The 26,590-nt window shown below is 36.6% G+C and overlaps 1 protein-coding gene across 1 annotated transcript in view; it reads left to right on the top strand.

Annotated features, from left to right (window-relative positions):
• CHMP3 (charged multivesicular body protein 3) overlaps positions 1-26,590 on the top strand; it is an 80,742-nt gene that overhangs the window by 18,322 nt on the left and 35,830 nt on the right. Inside the window, exon 2 of the mRNA XM_032652462.1 lies at positions 6,268-6,328. Coding sequence (XP_032508353.1) covers positions 6,268-6,328 — 61 coding nt within the window. The remainder of the gene's footprint in view (positions 1-6,267; positions 6,329-26,590) is intronic.

Genomic DNA, 26,590 nt, shown 5'->3' with positions numbered 1-26,590 from the left:
ACAGAAGACACTGGATGCTGAAGTTGGTATAACATCATAACTAATTTAGAGTTTTATCTTTCATCGGGACAGAGTATTCTCATTTATTTGCTTTATATTAGTAAAAGTTTTGAACCTGAACTTACGTGATAAATGTACATTATCATAATCTTTTTTGTATCTGTGGAGTTCCATGTTACATTTATTTGAAGGATTCTGCTACTAAAACCAAGCTTAAAAACCACTGCAGTTGTTCATTCTGCCTAATTTTCAGGTTTAAATTTGCATTGTGAAATTTATACTAGGCATTGTTCCTGGAATTCCAGTAACTGCTGGAAAAAAAAAAATTAAACAGATTTAGTGTATCATATACAGGATTAGGAGTAGTTCACGAAGCCTTATATGATTATTTATTTGTAATAGATGATAAATATTTTTTCTATAAACCTGAAATGAAATAGTTTTATTAAAGTTGCTAGTTCAAACAAAAATTATTTAATCAGGGACTTCCCTGGTAGCTCAGGGGTTAAGAATCCACCTGTCAATGCAGGGGACATGGGTTCGAGCCTTGGTCCAGGAAGATTCCACATGCCGCGGAGTAACTAAGCCCGTGTACCACAACTACTGAGCCTGTGCTCTAGAGCCCACATGCCACAACTACTGAAGCCCGCACACCTAGAGCCCATGCTCCACAACAAGAGAAGCTACCACAATGAGAAACCTGCGTACTGCAACGAAGAGTAGCCTCTGCTCACCTCAACTAGAGAAAGCCTGTGTGCAGCAGCGAAGACTCAGTGCAGCCAAAGATAAATAAATAAATTAATTTTAAAAATTATTTAATCAAACCTGGTCTTGTACCCCCATTCCTTAGTGTGTATTGAAGGACACTCTTTTGCCTAGGTCTCTTAGTGCCTTTTGTTCTTACACAGAGTAAAATGCCATAGCCCCTCCCCCTATCTGGATAGTGGATAGTCACATGGTTCCCTTGCAGGTGTCTTCAGGTCTGCTCAAAAGTCAACTCAGCCATTGAAATTTCTTTTATCTTCATGTATAAAGCAATCCTTTTCCAACTCCCCTTGTCCTACTTCCTTGCTTTATTTTTCTCCCTAGCACTAATTTTCTGACCTAGTATACATTTACATGTTTATTTGCTTATTGTCTGTCCTCATTAGAATGTAGGTTCATAAGTCTTTATATTGTCTCCTGGTATATCACTAGCACATTGAGTGGTGCCTGGCACATTGAACAGGTTGTAGTGGGTGCTCAGTAAATATTTGACTGTTTGAGTGTTGAATTTTCTTTCCTGCTCTTTCTGAAAGTTCTGGTTAGATTATAACAGTGTCTTCATATTTCTGGATGTATCACCTACAGTAATTTTGAGTACCTGTGTTCCCCTTGGACATTTGTAAATCAGTATTTTATATTTTTATCATGAGTTTTAACAGTTGCAAATGGTATGATTTTTTGTATATAGTAAATGTTGTTGTGTTTGAATAGAATTGTTAGGACACTTCTAAAAGTATCACAGTGATTCGATACCTATCAATGTTCATTTAAAACATACATGCACAAGTTCTTATTTATAGTCAGACAGTTTTCATTATTTTTTTCTCTTTGAACGAGAATCTCTATTTTTTTCTATTCCACTTTCTCCTATAGATTTCTCGTAATGTAATACTTTTATGCTTGAAATAATTATACTTGGAACAAAAATATGTAAATACTTTTTATGATAAAAACACTCAGTGAACTAAGAATAGAAGGGAGCCTCCCTAACATGATAAAGGGCATTTATGAAAATTGACAGCTAACCTTATACTTCATTATACATTATTAATTGTGAAAGACTGAAAGCTTTTCCCTAAGAGCAGGAACAAGACAAAGACACCAGATGTTTTGCTACTAATCAACATTGCATTAGAAGTCCTAGCCAGAGCAGTTGAGCAAGAGGAAGGAATAAAAAGCACTCACACTGATAAGAAGTAAACCTATTAATTTGCAGATAACATGATTCCGCAGATAGACTATGCTAAAGATTCCTCACGCACCAGAAAATTAGTTATAAGTGAATTCAACAGAGTTGCAGGTTTCAAGGTAAATATTTTTAAAAATCAGTTGTGTTTTTTATACTAGCAATGAAAAATCTAAAAGGGAAATTTTAAAATTTCATTTACAGTAGCATCCAAAATGATAAAATACTGAGGGATAAATTTAACCAAAGAAACAGTACATTTGTACACTGAAAACTACAAAAAATTACAGGAAGAAATTCCAAGTTTATGGATTGCAAGACAATGTTGTTAAGATGGCCGTACCACCAAAGTGATCTGCAGATTCAGTGCAGTGCCTGTCAAAACTCCAAATGCCTTTCTTGCAGAAATGGAAAAGTTGAGCCACAAATTCACATGGAATACTACAACAGGTTCCAAATAGCCAAAACCATACTGAGAAAGAAAAACAAATTTGGAGGACCCGCAGTTCAAGATTCCAAAACTTATCATAAAGCTATAGTAACTAAAACTGTGGTAATAGCATAAGGATAGATGTATAGATCAGTCAATAGAATAGATTGAGATCCCAGAAGTAAACCCATACATCTGTGGCCAGTTGACTTTCTATAAGGGTGCCAAGATCATTCAGTGAGAGAAAGATAGTCTCTTCAACAAGGTCTGTGACAAGTGGATATCCACATGCAAAGAAACGAAGCTGGGCCCCTGCCTCACTCCATATACAGAAATTAACTTGGATCAAAGACCGAAATTAAAGTCTTTGACCTAAAACTATAAAACTCAGAAAACACATAAAGGTAAGTCTTCATGACCTCATGGAAATGGATTCTTTTGCCATAACACCAAAAGCACAAGCAACAGAAGAAAAAAATAGACAAATTGGAATTAATTAAAAGCTTTTGTGTATCAAAGTACATTATCAAACAAGTAAAAAGATAAACTATGGAATGGGAGAAAATATTTGCAAATTATATATCTGATAAGGGTTTACTATCAGAATATATAAAGTACTCATATAACTTAACAATAAAAAGACAGCTGAATGGATAGAAGACATCAATAGACATTTCTCCAAAGGAGATATACAAATGGCCAACAAACACATGAAAAGATATTCAACTTTATTGATCATTGAGCAAATGCAAATCAAAATCATGAGATACTCTTTCAACAGGTCCAACAGATTGGCTATAATCAAAAAATTGGAAGATAACAAGTGTTGATAAGGATGTGGAGAAATAGGAACCCTTGTACATTGCTTGTGGGAATGTAAAATGGTGAAGCCCCTTTGAGAAAAAGTTGTGGAGTTCCTCAAAAATATAAAATAGATCTATCATACGACCCAGCAATTTTACTCCTAGGTTTATACCCAAAAGAATTGAAAATAGGTACTCAGACAAATACTTGTATACAGATGTTCATATTCACAGTAACCAAAACATGGAAGCAACCCAAATGTCCGTCACTGGGTGAATGGATAAACAATTTGTGTTGTATGTACACTCAAGGTAATATTATTTAGCCATAAAAAATGTTGATAGGGACTTCCCTGGCAGTCCAGTGGTTAAGACTTCACCTTCCAGTGCAGGGGGTGAGGGTTTGATCCCTGGTCAGGGAGCTAAGATCCCACATGCCTCGCAGCCAAAAAACTAAACCATAAAACAGAAGCAATATTGTAACAAATTCAATAAAGGCTTTAAAAATGGTCCACATCAAAAAAAAAAAAAACAACTAAAAATGTTGATACATGGTACAACATAGATGAACCTCAAAACCACTATACCTAATGGAAAAAGCCAGACACAAAAGACCACGTATTATGATTTCTTTTATATTAAATATCAAAATAAGCATATCAAAAGACATAAAAGCAAATTCGTTTTTGCCAGGGAATGGGAGGGAGGATGGCCATAGGGGAAGATTATTTATAGGTTATAGTGTATTCTTCTGATATATTGAAAAATTTCTGAGACTATGGGGAGTTGTTGATTGCACAGCATTGTAAAGGCACTAAATGCCCTTGAATTGTACATTTTAAAATGGCTAAGTAGGGCTTCCCTGATGGCGCGGTGGTTAAGAATCCGCTTGCCAATGCAGGGAACACGGATTCAAGCCCTGGTCCAGGAAGACCCCACATGCTGCGGAGCAACTAAGCCCATGTGCCACAACTACTGAGCCTGCGTGCCACAGCTACTGAAGCCCATGTGCCTAGAGCCCATGCAGTGCAACAAGAGAAGCCACCACAATGAGAAGCCCGCACACCGCAACAAAGAGTAACCCCCGCTCGCCACAACTAAAGAAAGCCTGTGCACAGCAACGAAGACCGAAAGCAGCCAAACTTTTAAAAATAAATAAATAAATAAAATTTATTTTAAAAATGGCTAAGTATAGTTACGTGAATTTCACTTAAAAGTATATATATATTTAAAGCTAACATTAACTTTTAAAATTGTATAACCAGTTTTAAGTGCTTTAATATTTCATCTGGGTGGAGTTATTAGAGTTGATGAATAATAAATATTTTACAGCTTTTGTTAAATAATTTTAAAGTCATTAAAAAGTGAAATTTATTGGAAATACATCTTAAGGATATGAATTTTTTTTTTTTGCTGTACACGGGCCTCTCACTGTTGTGGCCTCTTCTGGTGCGGAGCACAGGCTCCGAACGCGCAGGCTCAGTGGCCATGGCTCACGGGCTCAGCCTTTCTGCGGCATGTGGGATCTTCCTAGACTGGGACACGAACCCGTGTCCCCTGCATCAGCAGGCGGACTCTCAATCACTGCGCCACCAGGGAAGCCCAGGATATTAATTTTTTAATGCCATTTAGTTCATGTATTCATGGATGAATGCTAAAGGGTTAGCATCAATTCCATTCCTGTTTTATTATTTTTTACCTTAAATCCCACAACCATTGCTTATTATAAAGGTGAACCCTGATCCTCATGATGGGCTTATTGGTAGGAGTTCTGGTAGTAATTGCAGACACCAGGGTCTCCAAATGTTTGAATCTGCAGCTACTAGCGATGCCCAGTCATACAGGATGAGGATGTCTTTTATCTTTTTGAAAGCCTATCCACATATTTCTGATAGTAAGATCACCAGGGCTTTGGAGGTGGACTGGTGGATTGCAAAAGCTGGGCTGTGTGACCACCACCCTTCACACAGACACCGAGGTCCATGCCAGCAAATTGCTCCTTGTCCAGAAGCAGAACCAGTCCCAGTAACTTGTAGCTGTATTGTAGCTGTGCGTGGTTGGATCATCTCTGGGGGTAACCCGTTCACCTAAGGAGCCAGTGTGCCATGGCTGTGGTCATCTTCTTGTGTCTGAAGGGCTGCGCCAACTGCAGGGGGTCCTTGGATGGCATGGCTGTGATGCAGAGAAGACAGCCTCACCGTGAGGAGTCTCAACTAGAAGAAAGCCCTATATTATGTTTTATTAGACTCAAAATGATGAGAAACATTGTTAATATAAATAAGTAGATGGTAGTGGAAAGGATTTTTCTGTGTCAGTGTCACTTAGTTTTTTGAACTTCTGTGTCATATGCCAAAAAGCAATAATTGATTAAATGTAAAATTTAGTTTTAATGATTTATCAGCTGATAACTCAGATTTTCCTTCATTTTTGAAACTGAAGAATTAGAAGGAAATGCATAAGAATTTGGTAATAATTAGAGTCATTCACTACTTTTTCAACACCTATAGCAGTATTTCTAGTTGGCCCTATGTTTAGTGCTTCAGAGGTTTTTGCCTCTCGGGGAAACCTATCATGGTAAGAAGAGACACATAGGTTAGAGGAATATATTTCTTTTGTAAAATGAAAAAGTGTAATTGTTAAAGGGGAGAAGGAGAAGGTGAATTCTTATCACATAGGCAGAGAAGTTTTTTTTTTAATAATTATGTATAGAAATTGAAAATCTTCTGATGCCCATAAAACCTTTCTATGCCCATGGCACCTCATGAAAAATGTTTATATACCTGCAGGGTACTGAACTTTCTTGGGGAGCTTGTATAAAGTGCTTCATACTGCCTTCAGATAGGAATCTTTGAATAGTTTGAGACTTCTATGTACTGTGAATAAAAAGATGGAAAAAAAACACAGAATTTGGTCAGAGAAGAAAAAAAAAGAATTTGGCCCTAAGGCTGTTTCTTTCAAAATAGATTTATATTCTTTCTAGCTTGTGTCAGAAATAAATGTAGAATTAATATAAAATTCTTTAAAATGTGGTGAATTGGGGATATTGACTTCTCTTATAATTCCTTTTGTAAAATTTTTCCCAGGTGAATGAATGGTCATTGAAGATAAGAAAGGAAATGAGAGTCGTTGACAGGCAAATAAGAGGTAAATTATTATTTTACATCTCCTATTCTTTATCTTGGTGTATTTTGCATTAGTTCATAAAAGTAAACTGTATCTACATCTATAAAACATAGTTTATATTAATTATTTATGGCTGCCCTAATTATTTGCTTTCTAATTATAGTAAGAAAAACAAGATATAATCAACTCAAAGATCTTTACATTTGATAAGAACTAAAATCTTTCCTCCAGCCTGGCATTGAGCTATTCAAGGGGGAGAAGCCATGTTCATTCATCTGTGATTTCCTAGAGTCCAGGTTACTGTTGGAAACAAAGCAGGCGCTCACATTCTGTGGTAGACAGAATAATGGCCTCCCAAAGATGTCCACGTCCTAATCCCCAGAACCTGTGAATATGTTCCCTTACATAGCAAAAGGGAACTTGCAGATTTGATTAAATTAAGGATCTTGAGGTGGGGAGATTAATCCTGGGCTATCCAGGTGGGCTCAGAAGAGTCCTTGTAAGAGGGAGGCAGTATGTTGAGAAAAAGTGAGAGAAAAGGAGATGTGACCACAGAACCAGATGTTAGAGTGCTATGCTTTGAAGATGGAGGAAGAAGACACAAGCTAAGGAATGCAGTTGACCTCTAGAAACTAGAAAAGACAAGGAAATGGATTCTTCCCTGAAGCTTCCAGAAGAAACACAGCCCTTCCAACACCTGGATTTTAGACTTCTTTTTTGTTTTTGTTTTTTAATATTTATTGGGCTGTGCTGGGTCTTAGTTGCGGCACACAGGATCTTCATTGTCGCATGCAGGATCTTTTAGTTGCGGCATGCAGGCTCTTAGTTTGCGGCATATGGGATCTAGTTCCCCGACCAGGGATCGAATCCAGGCCCCCTGCTTTGGGAGCGTGGGGTCCCAACTGCTGGACCACCAGGGAAGTCCCAATTTTAGACTTCTGATCACTACAATTAAAGAATAAATTTTTGTTGTTTTAAGCCATTTGGAAAAAAAAAGTAAATAAACCTCTTCCTACTTACAAAGAAATGGTTTTATGGAATTCAAATTAAATCAATTGTATGTAAGGAATGCAGTTCCATTTTTGCTACAGTTTATCTTAGCATGGCTGTAAATTGAGCAAAATATGTTTCTAAATAAAGTTGATTATTGTTGAGTACTACTTAAAACTAAGGTGACTTGCAAAGAGTAACATTTAAAACTTTTATGATTTTTAACACTTTCATGATTGGAGAAAAATTAATAACAGGTATCACCATATCACTCCTTTTAAAAAAGAATTAGAATAGCAATATAGGGGTAGGGAAGTAAAACGTATGAACTATTAGGTATAAAATAAGCTACAAGGAAGAAAAAATAAGCTACAAAGATATATTATACAACATGGGGAATATAGCCAATATTTTATAACTGTAAATGGAGTAAAGCCTTTACAAATTGTGAATCACTATCTGTACATCTGTACAGATGGTAACTTGTACATCTGTAACTTATATAATATTGTACAGCAATTATACTTCAATTAAAAAAATAAAAATGAAAAAAATACTTGTAAATAAGATATTCCAAAAGTAAATAAATAAAAAATAATTACAGAGGGGAATTACATTCATAGCCATGATGGAGTAATGGTTATGGATTTGAGCTTGCACTCCATTGTAAATAAAGAAAAAACTGGACAAAAGCTGTGAAACATCTGTTTTCAAACATTGGATAACTGTCAGTGCAGGATTTTGATCAGTGAGAAGAGGGAAGCAAAAGGAGAGAGCCCTAATATGGTCCTCATTTTCTGCCTAGGGAGACTTTCAAGGTCATAGCTGTGGAAGGAGATTCCAAGCAGAGTGTGGTGTTCTCACTGAATTGAGGAGGAAGAGACTAGGGTTCAGGGAGGCTGCAGTGGCTGGAACTTGTGGGGCAGAGTATCAGAACAAGAGCAATATCCAAAGAAAAAGCTGTAAATATTTGCACAGGGTCCCATTGAGTCTTTAGCTGACTACTAAGCTGTGCATACTTAGAATGAGATTTTAGGAGGCTAGGCAAAGAACAGTTACTGGGGACAGAACAACTACCAGGAGGGGGCTATAAGCTAGACAGTTCCCAGAGTTAACAGAGGATTGAGAGATGGTAGAGTTCTGACCAGACACAGTAAAGAGACTTTGTTGAATATCTGGGGCATTCAGTAGAGACTGCAGAAGGGTCATGCCTTAATATTAAGGTGAAAGTAGCCCTAGCTTAAAGGCTACCATATGCCCACACCAACGAAGCTTAAAAGCAGATCTGTTACTGTATAGCACAGGAACTCTACTCAGTGCTCTGTGGTGACCTAAATGGGAAGGAAATCCAAAAAAGAGGGGATATATATATATATATATATATATATATATATATATATAGAGAGAGAGAGAGAGAGAGAGAGAGAGAGAGAGAGAGAGAGAGAGAGAGAGCTGATTCACTTTGTTGTACAGTAGAAACTAACAACATTGTAAAGCAACTATACTCCAATAAAAATTAATTTAAAAAATAAAATAAAAATAAATAAAAATTAAAAGAAGTCTTGAAAGCTGAACTACCACAATAAAGCTGAACATTCTTTAAAGCTCTTTAAGGCTGAACTACCAAAATTGCAGATACTCCAAAATGAAACATTTAGAGTGTTCAACATCCAATGAAAAGTTATTAGGAAAGTGTGACCCAAAATCAAGGGAAAAATCAGGAAATATAAATAGACCCAGAAAAAAAATAGATGATCAAATGAATAAGCAGACAGGGATTTTAAACAGCTATTATAATATGTTGAGGGATTTAGAGGAAAACATAATGAACATATGTTTCAAAGGAAAACATGAACATAATGAAGAGGTAAATAGAAGATATTGAAAAGAACAAAGTAGAACTCAGATGAAAGATCTAGAATAAAGTGAAGTAAAATGAAAGCTTCACTGAATGGGTTAAACAAGCAGATTATACACTACAGAAAACAAGATCAGTGAAATCAAAGATAGTAATAGAAACTATCCAAACTGCAGTACTGAGAGAAAAAAGTAAAAAAAATAAAAAATCAAATGATCCAACATGTAATTTGAGTCTCAGAAGGAAAAGAGTCCAGAAAGGATCACATGATATAATAGCTGATGAAAACTGTAAACCCACAGATCCAAGGAACTCCAATTTCAAACGGGATAAACACAAAGAAAACCTTGCCAGGACGTATCATAAGCAAATTACTGAAAGGTAACAATAAAGAGATAAAACAGTCTGAGGAAAGGGTAATGATTAAAGTTTTATTATCAGAAACAATATGAACCAAAACATCTTTGATACAATAAAAGAAAAATACCCACATTATCCTAGAATTCTGAGTCCAATGAAAACAGCATTCAAAGGTGGAGTAAAGATACTTGTATACAAAAGCCAAGAGAATTTGTTGCTAGTAGGTCTACAGTACAAGAAACGTTAAAGGAAGTTGTAAGCTGAAGGAAAATCATACCAGATACAAATTTGGATTTACCCAGAGGAATGAAGCATGCTGGAAATTATAAGTATGTAAGTAAATATAATGTTTTTCTCTTTTAAGAGTTTCTTTTTAATGATTGTTGACTGTTTAAAGTAAAAGTAATAATATGGGGCATAAAACATATGTAGAACTATGACAATGTATGACAATAATAGCACAAACAGTTGATTCATGTCATCTTTAGAAACCACATAAATTCAGTTAGTGTCTCACAAACCTTGTTTATTCCTGTTTTGTGCTTTGCTTATTGTATACCTTCTCACATCCATAGCTCATTTATCTGGTTAAATGATCTTCAAGCTCTGTCTTTCTCCTCATGGTTCCTGTTATTTCTCATTCATAGCAATTTATTAGTTAACTAACTAACATGATATCAGAAAAATAATAGTGGGTTTTGGAGTCCTTACACTACCAGATTTAAACCATCACTGCTATCAATTAGCCACCCGTCCCTATTAAAATTCTTTGAATCTCACAGAACTGTACTGACAATTAAATCTGTGAATGTATGTAAAATGTTTAGGACAGTACTTGGCATATAGTAGACATTTTACTACATTTATGGTGCTACCAAAAAAGGAGGGTGGGGGTTACTTTAGACAAAGTATAACTTTGAAATAATGTGATTGCTTTAAATGTTACTTGCATATGAAGGTTTACCACTAAAACACTTTCAAAGTCTTTGATTTGTTTTTTTTTTTGTGTTTTTGTTCTTTTTAGATTACATAGCTTTATTTAGTCTTTGATTTGAATTTTATTTCTTTATTTTTGTACAGCAGGTTCTTATTAGTTATCTATTTTACACATATTAGTGTATATATCAATCCCAATCTCCCAATTCATCCCACCACCACCCCACCCCCTGCTTTCCCCCCTTGGTGTCCATACATTTGTTCTCTACATCTGTGTCTCTATTTCTGCCCTGCAAACCGGTTCATCTGTACCATTTTTCTAGATTCCACATATATGTGTTAATATACAATATTTGTTTTTCTCTCTCTTACTTACTTCACTCTATGACAGTCTCTAGGTCCATCCACATCTCTACAAATGACCCAGTTTCATTCCTTGTTATGGCTGAGTAATACTCCATTGTATACATGTACCACATCTTCTTTATCCATTCATCTGTCAATGGACATTTAGGTTGCTTCCATGACCTGGCTATTGTAAATAGGGCTGCAGTGAACATTGGGGTGCATGTGTCTTTTTGAATTACAGTTTTCTGTGTGTATATGCCCAGTAGTGGGATTGTTGGGTCATATGGTAATTCTATTTATAGTTTTTTAAGGAACCTCCATACTGTTCTCCATAGTGGCTGTATCAATTTACATTCCCACCAACAGTGCAAGAGGGTGCCCTTTTCTCCACACCCTCTCCAGCATTTGTTGTTTGTAGATTTTCTGATGATGCCCATTCTAACCGATGTGAGGTGATACCTCATTGTAGTTTTGATTTGCATTTCTCTAATAATTAGTGATGTTGAGCAGCTTTTCATGTGTCTCTTGGCCATCTGTATGTCTTTGGAGAAATGTCTATTTAGGTCTTCTGCCCATTTTAGAATTGGGTTGTTTGTTTTTCTCATATTGAGCTGCATGAGCTGTTGATATATTTCGGAGATTGATCCTTTGTCTGTTGATTCATTTGCAAATATTTTCTCCCATTCTGAGGGTTGTCTTTTCGTCTTTTTTATGGTTTCCTTTGCTGTGCAAAAGATTTTAAGTTTCATTAGGTCCCACTTGTTTATTTTTGTTTTTATTTCCATTACTCTGGGAGGTGGGTCCAAAAAGACCTTGCTGTGATTTACGTCAAAGAGTGTTCTTCCTTTGTTTTCCGCTAAGCGTTTTATACTGTCTGGTTTTACATTTAGGTCTTTAATCTATTTTGAGTTTATTTTTCTGTGTGGTGTTAGGGAGTGTTCTAATTTCATTCTTTTACATGTAGCTGTCCAATTTTCACAGCCCCACTTATTGAAGAGACTGTCTTTTCTCCATTGTATATCCTTGCCTCCTTTGTCATAGACGAATTGACCATAAGCGTGTGGTTCATTTCTGGGCTGCCTGTTCGTTTCCATTGATCTGTGTGTCTGGTTTTGTGACAGTACCATACTATTTTGATTACAGTAGCTTTGTGGAATAGTGTGAAGTCAGGGAGTCTGATTCCTCCAAGTCTGTTTTTTTCCCTCAAGATTGCTTTGGCTATTGGGGGTCTTTTGTGTCTCCATACAAATTTTAAGATTTTTTTGTTCAAATTCTGTAAAAAATGCCATTGCTAATTTGATAGGGATTGCATTGAATCTGTAGATGGCTTTGGGTGGTATAGTCATTTTCACAGTGTTGATTCTTCCAATCCAAGAACATGGTATATCTCTCCATCTGTTTGTATCATTTTTAATTTCTTTCATCAGTGTCTTATAGTTTTCTACATACAGGTGTTTTGTCTCCCTAGGTAGGTTTATTCCTAGGTATTTTATTCTTTTTGTTGCAGTGGTAAATAGGAGTGTTTCCTTAATTTCTCTTTCTGATCTTTCGTAGTTAGTGTATAGGAAGGCAAGAGATTTCTGTGCATTAATTTTCTATCCTGCAACTTTACCAAATTCATTGATTAGCTCTAGTAGTTTTCTGGTGGCATCTTTAGGATGCTCTATGTATAGTGTCATGTCCTCTGCAGGCAGTGACAGTTTTACTTCTTCTTTTTCAATTTGTATTCCTTTTATTTCTTTTTCTTCTCTGATTGCTGTGGCTAGGACTTCCAAAGCTATGTTGAATAATAGTGATGAGAGTGGACATCCTTGTCTTGTTCCTGATCTTAGAGGAAATACTTTTAGTTTTTCACCATTGAGAATGATGTTTGCTGTGGGTTTCTCATATATGGCCTTTATTATGTTGAGGTAGGTTCCCTCTATGCCCACCCTCTGGAGAGTTTTTTTCATAAATGGGGGTTGAATTTTGTCAAAAGCTTTTTCTGCATCTCTTGAGATGACCGTATGGTTTTTATTCTTCAATTTGTTAATATGGTGTATCACATTGATGGATTTGCATATATTGAAGAATCCTTGCATCCCTGGGATAAATCCCACTTGATCATGGTGTATGATCCTTTTAATGTGTTGTTGGATTCTGTTTGCTAGTATTTTGTTGAGGATTTTTGCGTCTATATTCATCAGTGATATTGGTCTGTAATTTCCTCTTTTTGTCGTGTCTTTGTCTGGTTTTGGTATTAGGGTGATGGTGGCCTTGTAGAATGAGTTTGGGAGTGTTTCTTCTTCTGCAGTTTTTTTAGAAGAGCTTGAGAAGGATGGGTGTTAGCTCTTCTCTAAATGTTTGATAGCATTTACCTGGGAAGAAATCTGGTCCTGGAATTTTCTTTGTTGCAAGATTTTATATCACAGTTTCAATTTCATTACTTGTGATTAGTCAGTTTATATTTTCTGTTTCTTCCTGATTCAGTCTTGGAAGGTTATACATTTCTAAGAATTTGTCCATCTCTTCCAGGTCGTCCACTTTATTGGCAAGAGGTGCTTGTAGTAGTCTCTTATGCTTTGTATTTCTGCAGTGTCTGTTGTAACTTCTCCTTTTTCATTTCTAATTTTATTGATTTGAGTCCTCTCCCTCTTTTTCTTGATGAGTGTGGCTAAAGGTTTATCAATTTTGTTTATCTTCTCAAAGAACCAGCTTTTAGTTTTATTGATCTTTGCTATTGTTTTCTTTGTTTGTATTCCATTTATTTCTGCTCTGATCTCGATTTCTTTCCTTCTATTAACTTTGGGGAGTTTTTGTTCTTCTTTCTCTAGTTCCTTTAGGTGTAAGGTTAGATTGTTTATTTGAGATTTTTCTTGTTTCTAGAGGTAGGATTGTATTGCTATAAACTTTTCTCTTAGAACTGCTTTTGCTGCATCATTTGGATCATCGTGTTTTCATCGTCATTTGTCTCTAGGTAGTTTTTGATTTCCTCTTTGATTTCTTCAGTGATCTCTTGGTTACTTAGTAATGTGTTGCTTAGCCTCCATGTGTTTGTGTTTTTTATGTTTTTTTCCCTGAAATTTATTTCTAATCTCATAGCGTTGTGGTCAGAAAAATGCTTGGTAGGATTTCAGTTTTCTTACATTTACCGAGGCTTGATCTGTGAGCCAAGATGTGATCTATCCTGGACAGTGTTCCGTGTTCAGTTGAAACGAAAGTGTAATCTGCTGTTTTCGGATGGAATGTCCTATAAATATGAATTAAATCTATTTGGTCTGTTGTGTCATTTAAAGCTTTTGTTTCCTTATTCTTCTGTCTGGATGATCTGTCCATTGGTGTAAGTGAGGTGTTAAAGTCCCCCACTATTATTGTGTTACTGTCGATTCCCTCTTATAGCTGTTAGCATTTGCCTTGTGTATTGAGGTGCTCCTGTGTTGGTTGCATATATATTTATGATTGTCATATCTTCTTCTTGGATTGATCCTTTGATCATTATGTAGTGTCCTTCCTTGTCTCTTGTAACATTCTTTATTTTAAATTCTGTTTTATCTGATATGAGTATTGCTATTCCAGCTTTCTTTTGATTTCCATTTGCATGGAATATCTTTTTCCATCACTTTCAGTCTGTATGTTCCCCTAGTTCTGAAGTGGGTCTCTTGTAGACAGCATATATACGGATCTTGTTTTTGTATCCATTCAGCGAGCCTGTGTCTTTTGGATGGAGCATTTAATCCATTCACATTTAAGGTAATTATCGATATGTATATTCCTGTTACCATATTCTTAATTGTTTTGGGTTTGTTTCTGTAGGTCCTTTTCTTCTCTCGTGTTTCCTACTTAGAGAAGTTTCTTTGGCATTTGTTGTAGAGCTGGTTTGGTCGTGCTCAAGCTTTTGATTTCTCCATCAAATCTGAATGAGATCCTTGCTGGGTAGAGTAATCTTGGTTGTAGATTCTTCCCTTTCATTACTTTAAGTATATCATGCCACTCCCTTCTGGCTTGTAGAGTTTCTGCTGAGAAATCAGCTGTTAACCTTATGGGAGTTCCCTTGTATGTTATTTGTCATTTTTCCCTTGTTGCTTTTAATAATTTTTCTTTGTATGTAATTTTTATCAGTTTGACTACTATGTGTCTTGGTGTGTTTCTCCTTGGGTTTATCCTGCCTGGGATTCTCTGCACTTCCTGGAGTTGGGTGGCTATTTCCTTTCCCATGTTAGGGAAGTTTTCGACTATAATCTCTTCAAATATTTTCTCGGGTGCTTTCTCTCTCTCTTCTCCTTCTGGGACCCCTATAATGCGAATGTTCATGCATTTGATGTTTCACCAGAGGTCTCTTAGGCTGTCTTCACTTCTTTTCATTCTTTTTTCTTTATTCTTTTCTGTGGCAGTGATTTCCACCATTCTGTCTTCCAGTTCATTTATCCATTCTTCTGCCTCAGTTATTCTGCTATTGATTCCTTCTAGTGTATTTTTCATTTCAGTTATTGTATTGTTCACCTCTGTGTGTTTGTTCTTTAATTCTTCTAGTTCTTTGTTAAACGTTTCTTGCATCTTCTCGATCTTCACCTCCATTCTCTTTCTGAGGTCCTGGATCATCTTCACTATCATTATTCTGAATTCTTTTTCTGGGAGGTTGCCTATCTCCACTCATTTAGTCATTTTTCTGGGGTTTTATCTTGTTCCTTCACCTGGTACATAGTCCTCTGCCTTTGCATATTGTCTTTCGTTCTGTGAATGTGGTTTTTCTTCCACAGGCTGCAGGATTGTAGTTCTTCTTGCTTCTGCCGTCTGCCCTCTGGTGGATGAGGCTATCTAAGAGGCTTATGCAAGCTTCCTGATGGGAGGGACTGGTGGTGGGTAGAGCTGGGTGTTGCTCTGGTGGGCAGAGCTCAGTAAAACTTTAATCTGCTTGTCTACTGTTGGGTGGGGCTGAGTTTATGTGGCTTTATGGTTATGTGTGTGATATATGTATGTATGTATGATATACTTCAGTAAAACATTTAAAGAAAAATAATAGTAACTTAAAGCAAAGTATAAATACAAGTAGTTCTTATCTTCTTATGGAGGACTCAGGGTAGTCCACATTTTTAGCTTTCAGCCGAATGTAACACATTTAGAGCACTCATAATAGGCAATACTGGAGTGAATTTAGAACATTCATTTGCCCCTCTCCTCAAATGCACATAGTTAGCTTGCGTTTTTACCCCCATGACTATAAAGGTAATAATACACACACTGATGCAGAAAAGTATAAATAAGCAAGTTAAAATCACTCTGAAATCCTACCACCCAGAGATAACAGCCACAAGCATTTTGGTGATCATCGTTTCAGATACATTTCTGTCTGTATTTGTACTTACATATAAATACTTGTTTATAAATGAATCATAGTATTCTTGCTGCCATTTTATTTATTACATTAAAATATACATAACAGAAGTTGACCATTTAAAAAAATTTTATTGAAGTATAGTTGATTTACAATCTGTTAATTTCTGCTGTACAGCAAAGTGATTCAGTTATGTAGATATTCTTTTTCATATTCCTTTTCATTATGGTTTATCACAGGATATTGAATATAGTTTTCTGTGCTATACAGTAGAACCTTGTTTATCCATTCTATATATAATGGTTTGCATCTGCTAATCCCAAACTCCCAATCCTTCCCTCCCCCCACCCTCCTGGCAACCACAGGTGTGTTCTCTATGTCTGTGAGTCTGTTTCTGTTTCGTAGATATGTTCATTTGTGTCATATTTCACATTCTGCATATAAGTGATGTCACATGTTCATAAATTGATCATTTAAACCATTTTGAAAAACACAGTTCATTGACATTAAGTACATTTACATTGCTGTGCAGCCATCACCACTGTCCATCTCCTGAATTTTTCCTTCATCTCATATTGAAACTCTGTAGCCATTAAACAGTAACTCTCCATTTTTCCTTCTCCACATGCCCTGGTAACCACCATTCTGCTTTCTGTCTCTATGTATAATTAGACTGTTCCAGGTACCTCATATAAGTGTAATCACAGAGTATTTGTCCCATTGTGTCTGTCTTATTTTACTTACCATAATGTTTTCATGACTCATTCATGTTATAGCATGTATCAGAATTTCCTTCTTTTTATAAGACTGAATAACGTTCCACTGTATGTAAATATCTCATTTTGTTTATCTGTTCATCTATCACTAGAAATTTGGGTTATTTCTACCTTTTGCTATTGTGAATAATGCTGTTATGAACATGAGTGTACAAATATCTGTTCAAGCCCCTCCTTTTAGTCCTTCTGTGTATATACCCAAAAGTGGAATTGCTAGGTCAAGTGATGATTCTTTATTTAATTTTTGAGGAGCCACCATAGTGTTTGCCACAGCACTGCACCGTTTTACATTCCTAACATCAAGGGCTAAGACATTCAAAAGCAACCACACTTACAGGGGAATATAGGTGGTCACTGTGCATGCCCAGGGAAATACACAGGCTCTGAAAAGGCTAACTTTACACCTCAGGATGATCTCCAGTACAGAGACACCATACAGTAATAAAACAAAATAACCATATCAAACCCTGAGGAAGTGGGAGAATCTGGTTTCCAAAGTTATCATCTTAAAAAGTTTAAATGTCCAGTTTTCAACAGTAACAACAACAAGATCACAAGGCATACAAAGAAACAGGAAAGTATGGCCCATTGAAAGGAAAAGAAATGAATAGAAAATGTCCCTGAAAAAGACCAGGTGACAGATTACTAAATAAAAACTTTAAAACAGTGATCTTAAAAATATGCAGGGCTTCCCTGGTGGCACAGTGGTTGAGAATCTGCCTGCTAATGCAGGGGACACGGGTTTGAGCCCTGGTCTGGGAGGATCCCACATGCCGCGGAGCAACTAGGCCAGTGAGCCACAGCTACTGAGCCTGTGCGTCTGGAGCCTGTGCTCCTCAAGAAGAGAGGCCCAATAGTGAGAGGCCCATGCACCATGATGAAGAGTGGCCCCTGCTTGCCACAACTAGAGAAAGCCCTCACACAGAAACAAAGACCCAACACAGGAAAAATAAATTAATTAATTAATAAACTCCTACTCCCAACATCTTCTTAAAGAAAGATGTGGACAAAGTCAAGAAAATGATATATAAACAAAGTGGAAGTATCAGTAAAGAGATAGAAAACATGAAAAGAAGCCAAAAATAAATTCTGCAGCTGAAAAGTATAACTGAAAATTTAAAAATTGCTAGAGTTATTCAGAAGCTGATTTGAGCAGGGAGAAGAATTAGTGAACTTGAAAATAATACAGTTGAAATGTTCAAGTCTGAGGAACAGAAGGAAAAGAATTTGAAGGAAACAGAGCCTAAGGGACCTGTTGGACAGCATCAATTGGATCAACATACACGTTGTGGGAGTCCCAGAAGGAAAGGAAAGAGAGAAGGGTGAAGAGAGATTATTTGAAGAAATAAAGACAGAAACTTAACAAATTTCCTGAAAAACATGAATATAATCATTCAAGAAAGTCCACACACTGTAACGTAGAATAAACTCAGAGACCCGTGCCAAGGCACATTATAATTGAACTATAGAAAGACACAGAGAGAATGTTTAAAGCAGCAAGAAATGACCTGTCACATACAATCAATCCTGAATAAGATTTTCAGCAGATTTCTCATCAGAAATGTTGAGGGCCAGAAGACAGTGGGTTGATATATTCAAATGCTGAAAGAAGATACCTATACACCGAGAATCCCATACCCAGCAAAACAAAGGAGAAATTTTGACATTCCCACTTAAACAAAAGCTATGGGAGTTTGTTACCACTAGACCTGCCTGGGAAGAAATGCTAAAGGGTGTCTGTACTTCAGGTTGAAATTAAAGGACTGTAGACAGTAACTGGAAACCATATGAAAAAATAAATACCTCCATTAAAGGTAAATACATGGCGGGCTTCCCTGGTGGCGCAGTGGTTGAGAGTCCACCTGCCGATGCAGGGGACACGGGTTCGTGCCCCGGTCTGGGAAGATCCCACATGCCGCGGAGTGGCTGGGCCTGTGAGCCATGGCCACTGAGCCTGCGCGTCCAGAGCCTATGCTCTGCAATGGGAGAGGCCACAAAAGTGAGAGGCCCGCGTACCAAAAAAAAAAAAAAAAAAAAAACAGGTAAATACATGGGCAATTATAAAAGGTAGTATTCTTGTAACTTCATTTTTTGCTTTCACATGATTTAGGAGCCATGTGCATTTTTAAAAAAGTAGGCTATATTTTTGAACACAGTGCAGAAAAATGTGCTTTTGTGACATCAGTAGCTGTATGGGGATGGGGACAGAGCTGTATAGAAGTAAAGTTTTTGCATACTATTAAAGTTAAGCTAATATAAATTCAAATTAGTGTTATAACTTTAGGATATTAAGTGCATTCACCAGGGTAATCACAAAGAAGGTAGATATAAATTATACACTAAAGCAAATGAAAAGGGACTTGAAGTTTCACCATAAGAAAAGAAACAGATAAATACAAAAGAAGACATTAATGCAGCAAATGAAGGATGAAAAAGCTGTAAGACCTACAGAAAAAATTGCAACATGGCAGAATTAAGCCCCTCCTCATCAGTAATTACTTTAAATGTAAATGAATTAAACTCTCCAATTAAAAGGCAGAGTTTGGCAGAATGGGGGCAAAATGACCCTAGTGTACACTGAGATACAAATAGGTTGAAAGTGAAAGGAAGGAAAAAGATATTCCATGGAAATAGTAACCAAAAGAGTGGAGATTGCTGTGCTGATATAACACAAAATAAACTTTAAATTAGAAAAGATTACAAGAGTCAAAGAAGGACATTATATGTTAATAAAAGTTTTAATACAGTAAGATGTAATCTATGCACCTAATAATAGATGATCAAAATATATGAAGGGAAGTAGATCTACAACAATAGTTGAAGATTTTAATAACCCATTCCCAAAATTGGATATAACCAGACAGAAGATAAATAAAGATAAAAGAGGACTCGAACAACACTATAATGAACTAACAGACACATACAGAATACTAATAGACATATACAGAATAGACATGTGCAGAATACTCAATGCAACAACAACAGAATACACATTCTTAAGTGCACATGGTACATTCTCCAGGATAGACCATGTGTTGGGCCAAAAACCAAGTCTCAATCAGTTTAAAAAAAATAAGAAGGAAAATTAGAAAATACCTAGAGATGAGTGAAAACCACAGCACTATATATCAAAACTTTTGGGATGCAGCAAAAGCTCAGAGGGAAATTATAGCTATAAAGATGCTTTACATTAAAAAAGAAGAAAGATATCAATCAACAACCTAACTTACAGAAAAAGAAGAAAAAACTCAACCTAAAGCTAACAAAAAGAAGGGAATAAGAAAGATTAGATCAGAGAAAAAGAAATAAAGACTAGAAAAGCAGGAGAGAAAAATCAAAGAAACTTAAAGTGAGTTCTTCAAAAGAGCACCAAAACTGATAAACCTTTAGCTAGCTTGATGGTGGTGGGGAGGGAAGAAGGGAGGAGAAGGGAGAGGGAGAGGGAATCAGATTCCTAAGATCAGAAATGACAGTTGGAGCACTACTATGATTCTACAGAAATAAAAAATGTAAGAGAGTACTATGAACAATTGTACGCTAAAAAAATTGGATAATTTAGATGAAATGGACAAATTCATAGAATTATAAAATCTACCAATACTGAAACACCAATAGAAAATCTGAATAGACTTATAACTCTTGAGATTAAATCAGTAATCAAAAATCTCTCCCAACAAAGAAAAGTCCTAGACCTGATGTATTCACTGGTGATATCTACTAAACATCTAAAGAACTAACACCAATCTTTCTCATACTTCTTCAGAAACTTGAAGAAAAGGGAACACTATCTAACTTCTCTAAGGACAGCATTTCCCATAGCAAAGCCAGACAAAGACACTACGGGAAGAGAAAACTACAGACCAATACTCCTTATGAACACTGATGCAAAAGTCCTCAACAAAATACAAGCAAACAGGATTCAAAAGGATTATACACCATGACCAACCGGGATTTATTCCTGGAATGCAAGGATGGTTCACCTATGAAAATCAGTCAATGTAATACACCACATCAACAAAATTAAAAAAAAAAAAACTATTCCAAAAATTTGAATAGGAAGGAATGCTTCCATACTCATTCTATGAGGCCATCATCACCCTGATATCAAAACCAGACAAAGATATCACACACAAAATAGAAAAGTACAGGCCAATATCACTGATGAACATAGATGCAAAAATTCTCAACAAAATATTAGCAAACAAATTGAACAGTACATTTAAAAGGATCATACTCCATGATCAAGTGGCATTTATCCAAGGATGGAAGGATGGTTCACTTTATGCAAATTAGACATTGTGATATACCACATTAATAAACTGAAGAATAAAAATCATACAGTCATCTCAATAGATACAGAAAAAGCTTCTGACAAAATTCAACATCTGTTTATTATAAAACCTCTCAACAAAGTGAGAAAAGAGGGAGCATCACTCAACATGATAAAGGCCATCTATGACAAACCCATAGCCAACATCATACTCAAGGTTGAAAAGCTGAAAACATTTCGTCTAAGATCAGGAACAAGACAAAGATACCCACTCTTGCCCTGTTTATTTAACATAGCATTGGAAGTCCTAGCCATGCAGTCAGACCAGAAAAAGAAATAAAAGGAATCCAAATTAGAAACGAAGAAATAAAACTGTTACTATTTGAAGATGACATGATACTATGTGTAGAAAATCCTGAAGGTGCCACCAAATAACTATTAGAAATAATAAATGAATTCAGTAAAGTTGTAGGATACAAAATTAATACAGAGAAATCTGTTGTGTTTCTTACACTAACAACAAACTGTCAGAAAGAGAAATTAAGAAAACAATTCCATCAGAAAGAATAAAATACCTAGGAGTAAATCTAACCAAGGAGGTAAAAAACTTGTACTCAGAAAACTGTAAGACACTGATGAAATAAACTGAAGATGACAGAAACAAATGGAAAGATATACCATGCTCGTGGATTTGAAGAATTAATGTTATTAAAATAGCCATACTACTCAAAGCCATGTATAGATTCATTTCAGTACGTATCAGAATTCCAGTGGCATTTTTCACTGAACAAATAATTCTAAAATTTATATATGGAAGCACAAAAGACCTCAAATAGGCAATAAAACTGATTTAAAAATGGGCAGAGAACCCGAATAGGCATTTTTCCAAAGAAGACATACAGATGGCCAACAGACACAAGAAAAGATGCTCAGCATCACTAATCATCAGGGAAATGCAAATCAAAGCCAGAGTGAGATACCATCTCACACCTGTGAGAATGGCTACTATTAAAAAGACAACAAACAAGTGTGGATTAAGATGTGGAGGATAGGGAGCCCTTGTGCAGTATTGATGGGAATGTAAATTGTGGCAACAACTACAGAAAACAGCATGGAGGTTCTTCAAAAAATTAGAACTACCATATGATCCAGCAATTTTACTTCTAGGTATTTTTCCAAAGAAAACAAAAACACTAATTTGAAAAGATATATTCACTCCTATGATTATTGCTGCCTTACTCACAGTAGCCAAGATATGGAAGCAACCTAAGTGCCCCTGATAGATGAATGGATAAAGATGTGGTGTGTGTATAGACATATATAAGCTAGAATACTACTTAACCATAAAAAGGACTGAAATCTTGTTGTTTGTGACAACCTGGATGGACCTAGAGGGTAATATGCTAAGTGAAATTAAAACAGAAAGAAAATACCATATGATTTCACTTGTACTTGGAATCTAAAAAACAAAACAAATGAACAAACGTAGCAAAACAGAAACCGTTATTGATACAGAGAACAAACGGATGGTTGCCAGAGGGGAGGGGCGCAGGTAAATGAGTGAAATGGGTGAGGGGGATTAAAGGTACAGACTTCCAGTTACAAAATAAATGAGTCACAGGGGTGAAATGTACAGAGTGGGGAATATAGTCAATAATAATGTAGTATCATTGTATGATGACAGATGGTAACTAGACTTATTGTGGTGATCATTTTGTAGTGTACAGAAATACCAAATCACTATGCTGTACACCAGGAACTATTGTAGTGTTGTAGGTCTATTATAGTTCAAAAAACCACAAACAAACAAGCTCATAGAAAAAGAGATCAGATTTGTGGTCACCAGAGTTGGGGTTTGGGGGGAGTGAGAATTGGATGAAAGTGGTCAAAAGGTACAAACTTGCAGTATAAGATAAATAAGTACTAGGGATGTAATGTATGACAGGATGAATATAATGAACACTGCTGTAGGTCATATATGAAAGCTGTTAAGAGAGTAAATCCTGAGTTCTCATCACAAGGAAGAAATATTTTTTCTGTGTTTTATTTTCTGTCTATATGATGATAGATGTTAACTTACTGTGATCATCATTTCATGATCTCTGTCAGTAAGTCATCATGCTGTGTACCTTAAACTTATACAGTGCTGTATGTCAGTTATATATCAATAAAACTGTAAGGAAAAAAACTTCCTACAAAACTGTCTAAATAAAACCAGTATGCTACTGGCATGAAGACAGTCATAAAGACCAGTGAGATAGAATAGAGAGCCCAGAAATCAACCCTTTATATGGTCAAATATATGTGAGGACCATTCAGTGAGGAAAAGACAGCCTTCTCAACTAATGGTGCTATGTAAACTGGATTTCCACATGCAAAAGAATGAGTTTGGACCCTTACCTAAAACTATATATGGAAATTAATTAAAAATGGATCAGAGACCTAAATGTAAAAGCTAAAACTAGAAAACTCCTAGAAGAAAACAGGGCCATAGCTTCACAACATTGGGTTTGGCAGTGATTTCTTGGATATGACCTGAAAGCCACAGGTAACAAAAAAATATAACAGACCACATAGACTTCATGAAAATTAAAAAGTTTGTGAATCAAGAGACACAGTAAAAAGAGAAAACACTAAAAGGGCAACCCATAGATTGGGAGAAAATATTTGCAGAATATACGTAGAACTGACCTCATAAAACTCAACTTTAAAAAGCCCTCTTCAGGCACTTTCCTGGTGGTCCAGTGGTTAAGATTGCACACTCCCAATAATGGGGGCCCGGGTTCAGTCCCTGGTCAGGGAACTAGATCCCACATGCCGCAACTAAAAGATCCTGCATGCCACAACTAAAAGATGCCACACGCTGCAACTAAAGACCCCACGTGCTGCAACTAAAGATCCTGCACACTACAACGAAGATCCTGTGTGCCACAACTAAGACCTGGTGCATCCAAATAAATATTCAAAAATGGACAAAGGACTTGAATAGACTTTCAAGTCTATAGGAATAGTTTTGAAGAAAACATACCAGTGGTCAGTAAGCACATGAAAAAGAATGCTCAACATCACTAATCATTAGGGAAATATAAATCAAAATCAGGATGTGCTACCACCTTATACCCATTAGGATGGCTGCTGTCAGTCAAAACGAAACATAAAGTAACAAATGTTGGCAAAAGGATGTGGAGAAGTTAGAACCATTGATCACCATTGGCAGGAATGTAAAATGGTGCAGCAGCTGTGGAAAACAGAGCTGTTCCCCAAAAGGTTAAAAATAGAATTACCATGTGATCCAGAAATTCCAGTTTCGAGTATTGCTGTGGGCTGAAGGTTTGTGTCCTTCCCAAAATTCATGTGTTGAAGCCCTAATCTCCAATGTGATAGCATTTGGTTGAGGGCGGGGGTGAGGGGGGTTGCTTTTAGCAAGTAATTAGTCCATGAAGGTGGAGCCCTCATGACGAGATTAGTGCTGTTATCAGAAGAGACACAAGACAAATAATAATCTGTCCTCCATGTGAGAGGACACAGCAAGAAAGGCATCCATCTGCAAACCAGAAAAAGGGGGCTTCCATCAGGAACTGAATTTGCCAGCACCTTGATCTTGGACTTCCCAGCTTCCAGAAACTGTTTGAAATAAATTTCTGTTGTTTAAGCCACCTAATCTATGGTATTTTATTATAGCAGCCTGACTAATCTCACTAATACAGATATTGGTACCAAGAAGCTGTAACAAACACATAAAATGTGGAAGCAGCTTTGGGACTAGGTTAATGGGTAGAGGCTAGAAGAATTTCGAGTTGCGTGCTACCAAAACCCTAGTTCGCCAGGAGTGGACCTTTAAAGATGATTCTGGTGAGGGCTTAAGGGAAAAAACAGAGCTGGAGAGAAACCTCCATCTTCTTAGAGAAACACATAAATAACCATGTACATAATGTTAGTAGAAGTGTGGATGGTAAAGGCCGTCCTGATGAGATCTCAAACGGAAATGAGAAACATTTATTGGACGGTGGCGAAAAGGCAATTCTTGATAAAGTGGCAAAGAACTTGGCTGAAGTGTGTTCAGGGTCTACTGTTTTTGTGGAAATTAGAACTTGCAAGCAATGAAATTGTGTGTTTAGCTGAGGAGATTTCTAAGCAAAATATAGGAGGAGTGGCATGGTTCTTCCTGACTACTTATAGTAAGATGCGAGGAGAGAGAAATGAGGAAGGAATTGTTAAGCAAAGTGGAACCAGAACTTATAGATTTGGAATAATCTCTGTTTGTCCATATTGCAAAACTGAGAAAGCTGGTTCAGAAGACACCAAGTGTATGGCTGACCTATGTGACTGACCACTTGATAAGATTAGTATGGGTGTGACCCATGGATTTTATCAGCTACTCCAGAGAGATCACTGCCAGTCTGAACTGATGGGGACGGATCCAGGTCAGAATAAAGGAAGGCTGTCTGACTTCTTAGATTTTACAGGACAAGACAGTAAAACTTAGGCTTTTAACTTGCACTTTTCTTCGGGGAAAGGAAAGAATGTCCCCAAATCTGATTCAGACATCATCAGGGCCACTACCTCAGTTCCTATATATGCTAGGCTGCCTCCAACCAAAGACCCCTTGCCTGGCAGAGCCTCAGCTTGGGTGGGGCCCCCACAGAAAGCTGCAGCATGGTGGTACCCCACCAGCCATCGTGGTGACATTGCCACCCTTGTGGGTCTGAAAGTCAGAATATCAAACCAAAAGAGGTTTATTCTTATTTTTTCTTGTTTGTTTGCTTGTTTTTATTGGAGTATAGTTGATTTACGGTGTTGTGTTTAGTTTTTGCTGTACAGCAAAGTGAATCAGTTATACATATGCATAAGTACACTCTTTTATAGATTGTTTTCCCATATAGTCCATTACAGAGTATTGAGTAGAGTTACCTGTACTATACAGCAGGTTCTTATTAGTTATCTATTTTATATATAGTAGTGTGTATATGTCCATTCCAATCTCCCAATTTATTCTCCCTCCCCCACCCCACCCCCAAACAAAATAAGTTTGTTTTCTACCTCTGTGGCTCTACTCACAGAGGATTATTCTTGAGTCTTAAGAGCTCATGGAGTTTGCCTTGCTAGGTTTTGGACTTGCTTGGGACCTGTCACCCCTTCCTTCTTTCCTGTTTTTTGCTTTTGGAGTAAGAATGATTATTCTATGCCTGTCACAAATTCGTAGCTGGAGAAGAATTTGCCTCAGGTTGAATCAATACTTCAGGTCCCACCCATATCTGATTTAGAGAATATTTAGATGAGACTTGGACTTAAACATTAAAGTTGATGCTGGAATGAGTTAAGACTTTGAGGCTGTTGGTTGGAATGAATGCATTTGCATATGAGAAGGACATAAATTGGGGGGGTACGCAGAGGCAGAATGCTATAGACTGAAGGTTTGTGTGCCCCTAAATTT

Source organism: Phocoena sinus, chromosome 13 (genome assembly GCF_008692025.1).
Source record: "Phocoena sinus isolate mPhoSin1 chromosome 13, mPhoSin1.pri, whole genome shotgun sequence".
Classification (NCBI taxonomy): Eukaryota; Metazoa; Chordata; class Mammalia; order Artiodactyla; family Phocoenidae; genus Phocoena; species Phocoena sinus.
The sequence above is the reverse complement of the archived record's forward strand: the minus strand, read 5'-3'. Positions and strand labels throughout refer to the sequence as shown.